The 8,793-nt window shown below is 35.0% G+C and overlaps 1 protein-coding gene across 1 annotated transcript; it reads right to left on the reverse strand.

The window, feature by feature from the left end:
- Positions 1-363: 363 nt before the first annotated feature.
- On the reverse strand, positions 364-5,472 carry LOC143566805 (uncharacterized). Its single transcript, XM_077053403.1, has 11 exons — positions 5,119-5,472; positions 3,551-4,297; positions 3,330-3,456; positions 3,047-3,199; positions 2,732-2,961; positions 1,751-1,808; positions 1,429-1,635; positions 1,161-1,360; positions 1,008-1,086; positions 789-929; positions 364-675 (listed from the first exon to the last, which is right to left on the reverse strand). The coding sequence occupies exons 1-11, from the start codon at positions 5,370-5,372 to the stop codon at positions 613-615; spliced, it is 2,259 nt and encodes a 752-aa protein (XP_076909518.1). The 5' UTR covers positions 5,373-5,472; the 3' UTR covers positions 364-612.
- Positions 5,473-8,793: the final 3,321 nt, after the last annotated feature.

Consider the following 8,793-nt stretch of genomic DNA (forward strand, 5'->3'; position numbering starts at 1 on the left):
CGTTCGAGTCATACATATTCCAGCCGACTATTACTATGCCAACATGTGTGCGAAAGGCTTGTATGTAACTTGTTCACGCGCTTTCAATCCCGTCTTTGCATACGACAATCTCTGCTTTGACTGAGGGGGAATCTTAGATGGTATTCATTTATAACATATTCAGTCAATAGTATTTTGTAATTATTTGAATTTATTTGTTCGGCTCATTAGGGTTTCCTCTCTTGTATATACCTGTTGCGGTTAGTGAGTAAAAGCACTCATTCTCCAATACTATACAGTTATGTCTTGACATCTTAGGAGTTAAATATGAATCTAATGGTTCTTTTACCAAAGTCTATCCGTTTTACCACAAATATAAGATCTCGTGAGTTGTAACGAAGAATAATTATAAACCTTAATACGATAAAAGTTCCAGCCTTTTGCAAAGAAAAACTATATACAACAAGCTGCCCATATACCCCACCTTTGATATTAAGTCATAAAACGTTATGGCAGAAAAGAAAGGCACAAAACAAGAAAACCGATTTCATTTGTACTCACAAAAGTTTACCATGATCATGTTAGTTAAACCACCCGGGGTGTACCTTCTTCCAACAGACAGCCCAAAACCCTCTACTCGTCATAGCTCCACCCAAAGTCATCACGCATAGAGTCTTGAAGGTTGTAAATAAACCGCTGTAAAAAAATGCCAATATTAGATCATAGATAGTTTATTCATTATCAAGAAAAGTAGAATTTAGCAAAACATAGAGAACCTTAAAACGAAATGAAAAAAATCCTAACCAAACCTTGTTTTTGTCAGATAGTACGGCATATGCCTCCCCGATTATCTTAAAAAGCTTGTCTGCGTCCTTGTGAATGTTTGTGAAAATCTCTTTCCAAACATCACCATCTAATCCACTCTCACTTCGCGCTAGAAACTTACCAGCCTGCATACAAAATAAACAAAGTTAAAAGAACAAATTTGAAAAAAAAAAAGCCAATTTTAAAAAATAAAAATAAGAAACCTTGTCTGGATGATGTCTAAGTGCAGCTTTATGGTACGCTTTCTTAATTTCTGAACCAGATTCTGACCCTTTTAGTCCCCTGTCATCGGATAATAAATGAGAATACAATTGTTAATAAAGTAATGCAAGCTAATATATATAATGAAAACTTACAAGATGAGGTAGAGATCCATAGTCATTCCTTTTTTCATGTTTTGATTCACAGAAGAAAGATGTCGACGAGCTGCTGTTAAATCATCCTCGTATTTCCTCTCACTTTTCTTTTCAAGAAGGGTGATTAATCTCTTAAAATCAATGGCTGCATGTTCATAGTCCCTAATTTTCTCATGTAGCTTTGCTCTCCTAGAAATTGCCTGCATTAAAAAATAATAATAATAAATTACGTGTATGATCTAAAAACAAATAAATGTATATAACAAACCTTTATGTAATCTCCATCAAGTGCTGTTGCAAGATTGCAATCTGCAATGGCATCAGTGACTTCACCCAAAGCTTGAAGAGCAGCTGCACGATTGCATAAGCAGATAGCAGTGAAAGACTTTGATTCTATACTTTGCATTATAGCCTCACTGTAATGTTTCACCGCTTCTCTATACTTCCCACCTTTAAAAGCTGCATTTCCTGCATCCTGAACCATTGTATAATATGTATGTCACATGAAAAATTGCAAGTCAATTGAAAGTCTACAAAGTCATATAATACAAATAGATAAGAAACTGAAACCACGTAATTTAGTCTCACACCTTGCAACGAAGAAGTTCACTGATACTGACAGATGAAGGAGAAGAAGGTCCATTATTTCTGCAATGCCTGACAGGAAAATACAAAAATTGATCAAAATGGATTCTTTTAAGATATCATATATATAAATACACAAACACGAAGGGGTACCCACACGATGCGACGGGGAACACAAACACTGGTAGGTAATCAGGTAACATGTTAAAAAAATTATAATTAAAAAAAAAACTTTTAACAATACCACACTCAAATTAAAGAAAATAAAATATTCATTTTTATGGTGTAATTTTCTTAAAAGGATTGTACCATATGTTTTAAAAGTTGTGATTACTATACTCTTATAATTAAGTAAATTTACATTTTTATCCTTCTCATGTGTATTATAATATTGTGTGTATGTGTATACATATACTTTCGATGAGCTGGTTCCAAAGCCACTCGAATGAGTTAATCGGAGTTCGTTTGATCAATGGTTCCTTCATTGTCAATATCCACCCAAAAGTGACACAAGTGGGATTCGAACTTGAGTCTCCACTGGAGAACCCAAGCCTCCTACCACTAGGCCACATGTGGGGGATGCTTCCCCTTTTCTTACGCGTTAATAACTTATTTATGCGACAATATTTTGTTTAAAGAATTACACCATAAAATCAAGCATACTTAGCTATAATTTGAGTATAGTATTGCCATATCCTCAAATAATAATAAAATAAAATAAAAAAGCGTGTTTGAACTGGGTTTGTTCAACAGGGCGTCCGTATTTTTACAACGGGCGACAAGATATTTACACCAGAACATCTGTGTTTACAACGGAGAGTCTAAATTCTGCCTAACTTTTTTATTTTTAAAAAAATTGACAGTATACTCCTCATCCTACATATACGTGGCGACTCATGGTGTCTTCTCATGCTTCTTAGACACTTAATGTTTTTTAGCATATCCCACCCTATACATGTATGTGTGTGTGTGTGGATGATTATTACTTGGTTTCAGGAGGTGCCAATTGCTTGTATTTCTCAAGGGTGGAAAGAGCCAAGTCAAACTTAGCCATATGAAAGTATGACCTAGACATCAGGTTCCATCTCCAAAGCTTCAAAAGTCGGATCTGATCCTCATCGGGCATGTGATTACTGTCATCAACGGAGGCACAGTTCTTTTCAGCAGAAGTAAGTGTTTGTTCACACATTTTAATTACCTCTAGATACTTATGCAACTGGTACATTACACATACGATAAAGCTGCTGGTGAGAATAACAATATCCTAAAGTAGCATAACCTGATTTAAAGTGAGTATATACCATTAAGAGAGCCTCCCCTTTCAGTTCAAGTAGTTTCTCGGAATAGCGGCTTATTGACAAGGCCTCTTTAACAACCTCCAAAGCAGTAGTTGCTGACTCAACAGTTCTATGTTTCAAAAGCTCAGTCAACTTGTTGATATAATTAACCACTTTCTGCAGCCAATAAAAAGAAAGTTAAGCACGTAAGTCCTTATTCAGCACATACAAATCTTAATATATGTTAAGGTACTTTCAGTTGTAGTGATTAAAAATGGCATTACTGTTGATAAAAAGTAAATGTTACCTCAGCATTTTGCAGACCATCAGACGCCTCAATAGTAAGCCTTCTATCCAAACAAACTACTCCAGAGTCCATACACTTTTTGTAATTGTACATTGCAGCATCAATATCTCCAAGAACCAAATGGCAGCTAACAAACATAAATCATACGTAAAATTTGTCTGGTTAAAACAAGTCATATTTAAACCCATGTAAGCGCACAGCTGAATCAGTATCAATCTTACTTGCCAGCTGTTAAACAGACTTTCAGAAAGCCAGGATCTAACAGATTTGCCACTTTGCAGTCATCTAAAGCTTTCCTGATCTTTCCAATTGACATCCTTTTAGCAGCACGGTTGCTGTAATACAACACAAGAGATTCTAGTTCTGCTGTTTTAGAAAATATATCAGCACCTGTAACCAAAACAGAAGCTATAGCTTTTGCTGCTTTTTTCCATTTTTCTGCCTCTAATGCCTTCCTCCTCCCATCAGAAACTGCAGTCTCATTTTCTTCTTCAAGCTCTTTAATTCTCTCACACAACTCAGCTTCGGTCTCTGCATATTCGTTATTCAAAGTCCACCACCTCATATGCATCTCCTCATCCTTCTCTCTCAAATGTGATACTTCTTTTCTGCTTTTGTCTAAATCCTCTTGAAGCCTTTTCATGTTTAAAACCATTTCTTCATTCTTGGTTTGACATAAGTTCAACTCAATGGTAGCTTTGTTCAATCTGGTGCTCAAACTGTCGATTTCTTCTCCTCGCAACTGCAGTTCTTTTTCTTTTTGTTGTATTTTTTCTAGTAACAGACTTTCATCAACACTCTTTGAAGGTACCTTTGAAGGTACCCAGTTAGAAAAAGCCTTAACTGGTTCCAAATTTGTCGATGTTTCTTTAGATGAGTTGGTTGGTTTGGCTTTACCCTTGTCTGTCCCAGAAATAAACTCTACAACCTCAACTTTTACCGGATCATTAACGGAAGCTTGATTTCCCCTGACACATAGCAACTTCTTTAAAAAAACCTGATTGGCAGTCTTATGCATATAGATTTAAGTTATGCTACCAATTAATTAAAACCAAAATTTAGAAGAAATGAAGCTTCAAAGATCTAAAACAGAGCCCTCCAATTCCTACACCTACTTTGAACATTATGCAAAATTAATTAATTATCTAGCTTTTTTTCATACAACTCATAGCTTCCTTACAGCGAAATGAAGCTAGGACTTTAGGCCCCTAATTTCTAAGGCCTCCAATTTCCAAAACAAAATTAATAAATATACATTTGTAATTTGGGATTTGGATTAATGTGTGTGATTTGAGCAGCATATAAACTGCCTTAGTTATGCATTTGCAAAAAATGATAACATCTTTATTTATCTGAAGTGAAAGCAAGATAATATTTTTACAACAAGGCCTCGTTTTTAAATTTTAAACATCGTTTTAGGCCACCAAAGCGGTTGAGCCGGCCCTGGCGGTTTGTTTTTGTACCCTTACTTTTACAGATCAATAATCTCTGCAAACAACAAACTCAATAAAAACAGAAAAAACAATACATTTAGGGTCGGCTAAAACTGAAAATGAAACTAATTATATGATTTTTATATAAAATTAGACGAATCTAATTCTCCAAATTAAATCAGAATAAACACCTGTAAACAAACAGATGATGTAACACATATATGCAGAATTCTAAAAACACATTCTTTAACTTAAGTTCAGAAACTGATCACACTAACGAATGATAAACATAGCACAATGTTATTTATAGATCTAATTGCATAGTAACGTATAGAAATGAATTAATTAAAGCTGACCTCCGAAAATTAATATTATTCCTTGGTGGAGGACCAGGAACCGGACAGTCACGAACAAAATGAGCAGGATCGCCGCACCGGAAACAACACCGTCCGCCACCGCGACCACCGGAGGCACGTACAGTACCTCCGCCGCGATTAACAGTAGCAGCAGCAGGGGCATAAGAAGTAGTTTGTTTGTGGTTACGAGAGTGTTCGTCTAGATGATGATCGGGAAGTTGAGAAATCGGATTATTTGGATACACTCTGGCCATTGATATTATTATTATTATTATTATTATTATTATTATTGTAAGTTAGAAGAAATTAAATTAGGGTTGACGCAAATGAATTGGAGTGAGCTTCCGATCGATGGTGTTTTGGAAGGACGACTGACTTTATTCATTCAATTGCTTGCTTTTTTCAAAGTTGCCTCCTTTTTCTCCATCTAATAATGTTGTTTGTATTGACAATATAATATTATTATTTAATGTCACTCTCATGGGAAAATTAAGTTCATTTGTTTGTATTCAAAATAATATATTCTTTTTGTACTACCTTCTCTTTCCATAACTTATAGTATGTCACTTTGTCTTGTATTTATTTACCTATATAGTATAGTGTCTCTCGTGTTTAAAATATATATCTTATTATTATAAAGTAGTCGGTGTTCGCATAATGTAACGGGAAACAATATTTAAAGTTGTTAGCATGCCAAGCCAAGGCCAGCTCTGACTCGACTCGAACTTCATATCAAGCCTGACTCACGTTCGTTTAATTATTTTAAATGTTTGTATAACCTGAATACTTTTAATCACATTTTTATATTTCATATATAAAGGAAAAGAAATTAGAGAGTAATATTTGGATAAATCTGAGGGGTCAAAGGTATAAGTATTACTAAAATTTTGATCTGGAACAAGTTAAAAAGATAAAATGTTAGATATGTAGTTATATGAAAACATGAGATTGTAAACATTTGTTATTTAAGAAACTTGTGCATTCATACAATAATGACTTGTACATTTTAAACCGTCTAATCTGTTTTGAAAAAAAATTATATTGAAACGTCGACAAAAATAAGCTCGTTTAATATGTAAGTTTGGATTTTTGTTAACCATATTTTTGTAAAACATATAGAAAGAAAACCAAAAAAAATAAAGTTACAATAAAAAATGAGTAATCATAATGGGTTAAAGTTGTATCTAATTCTAAAATTTACAAAATTTAATTAAATTTAAGGTACTATATTTGTAATTGTTTTTATACAAATCAAATGAACGTGGATGAATGTTTATAAAAGACAAATTTATCCCTACATAAACATGTACTTTATACATTATAAGGTTAAGGATAGTGGGGATTGGTTGAGCCCCAGGTGATCCAATATATTTGCGCAACGTAGGCGTTGATGTGACACAGGATCAAGCCCCTCAACCAAGCCCCTGAGGGTGTAGTGGTCCAGGTGATCAGGGGCTTGATCGATTTTTTTTATTTATTATTTTTTTTTGTTATATACACAAATATAAATTAAAATACTTCATTAAAACATAAATAAAAGGAAAATAAAAAATACATATAAATAACGCTTTTATTTTTGTGTTGCTAATTCCTTCCGAATACGTTCTTTTTCTTCCTCAATTAGTGCTTGGTCGTATGGCGGTAGGTGGCTAAAGTCTTTGGCTAGAAAAGCCAAACTCTTGAAACGGTTTCTTTTGTGTCGAGCTTCACCAATCGAGAGGAGGCCACTTGACAATTCTTTAATTTCTTTTTTATAGTCACCATCAACAACCGTTTTTTTCTCACGATCCCTACACGGAGGGCGGCTACAACCTTGGTCTTTCAAATGACCTTCGGACAAGTTTAGGTCGAAGTCAATTTGATTCTCCGACCCGCTCGAAGAGGCGTATGTGCCGTACGCACTAGTTTTTGTACGTTTTGCCCCATCGGTCACGTCCTCCGCACATAGTTCAATCCATTTTGAGCACTTTCTTAACACCTCCCACAAGTAGCCATCGTCAAACGTCTTCACCACCCCATACCTCCGCAACACCTCCTGTTTCCATTCATCACAAGTGAATCGGTAAACAGTGAGATCATCGGCTGCATTCGGTTAGCCTTGCGGTTATGTATGTTGGTAAACAATCCTACATATTTACGAGTATCGGTCCACTGACCCGATATCATATTATCGGTACAAGCCCTACTCACCACTTGATCATAAAAACATTCCCGAACCTTGGCCCAAAAAACTCGAGCTTTTTGAAAGTCGGCTACAAAATAAATAACCAAAAATGTAATAAGTACACACAAAACTTAAAAGATATATTAAACAATAAAAATCACGAAATAATTTACCCGCGTTCCGATCTTGGGATATTTCAATCCAAGCTTTCGTCAACGCAAGCTTCTCTTATTTAGACCACGGAGTAGACTTCTGCTTCTCCGGTGCCGAATGACTATCCGCTTCGCCGGTCTTCTTCCCCTTCTTTTTGTGGGATCGTTTTGCCGGCTTCTCCGATGCCGACTCCGGTTGTGTTTCCGGGACCGAATAATCGGGTTGTGACATCTCAATGAACTCTTGAAACGAATAGTCGTCCATGTAGTTAAATCTCTCGGGAAATTGAGTGTCGTTAATATTGATATTACCCCAACCCGACATGGTTTGTAACTTGACAGAATCTTAAATTATTAGAAAGAAATATAGTGAGAATGATGTGTTATTGTTATAAAATGGGGTAGTTATTTATAATGTATTATTTGTAAAAAAAAGAATTTAAAATAGCCCAACGACTATTTTTTTGAAAACCAAAATAGCCCAACGGCTATATCTTCCCGCGGTCATAACCACGCCAGACCACCGTGCCCCCAACCACCTAAGGGGTGTAGCGGTGTTCGCGAGCCACGTAGGCAGCTGCGGCCCCCGTTCACCCCCACTACCCTCAGCCTAAGGTGTAAAACTCTTAAATCCCAATATTTTATTTTACCCATCACTTATGTATTAGATATAGATATAGATATAAATATATTTTCATATGTAAATGCAGTATATTGACTTTCTCTTTATGAAAATACATATGCAACTATATTTTCTCTATGCATGTAAAATGGAGATAATCAATGAGATTACATTTAGGAAAATAATAGACTTACATATTTGGAAAAGCAGCATTTTTCATAAAATATAGGGTGATAGAATAGGACAATATGAAATTAATAAATAAATGAAACGGATTATTATCATTCTATTAATGTGTTATTTTACCATGTAAAAACAAAATAAATTACCTTGTGCTGATTTGTAGGAAGAAAATGATGAAAGGATCAAATAAACATGGTAGCGACAACGACGGTGGTGGAAGGTGGCGGTTAGTGGTGATGGTGGTTGGTGGTGGTGGCAGCGACCGCCCACGGTGACGATAATAGCGTGTGGGTAATGATTACTTGAAAGGGCTTGACCACACTATCATATAGACGATCATTCTAATCACCTAAAATTTACTTGGATATGTATAACTAATTAGCAGTTGACAAAGGGATTAACCACATTTATTGTGTAATATTATATTTAATTTTATGTTTTTGTATTTTATTTATTTACTTGCTTTATTTGTTTTTATTTCAAATAAAGCTAATTAAAGACAATTTTTAAGCTAAAAAATATTCAAAGAAATAAAAGTGTAATATGGGTTGTTT

This window comes from Bidens hawaiensis, unplaced genomic scaffold (genome assembly GCF_021521415.1).
Source record: "Bidens hawaiensis isolate Kalapana, Puna unplaced genomic scaffold, B.hawaiensis_p1.1 tig00023052_1, whole genome shotgun sequence".
Classification (NCBI taxonomy): Eukaryota; Viridiplantae; Streptophyta; class Magnoliopsida; order Asterales; family Asteraceae; genus Bidens; species Bidens hawaiensis.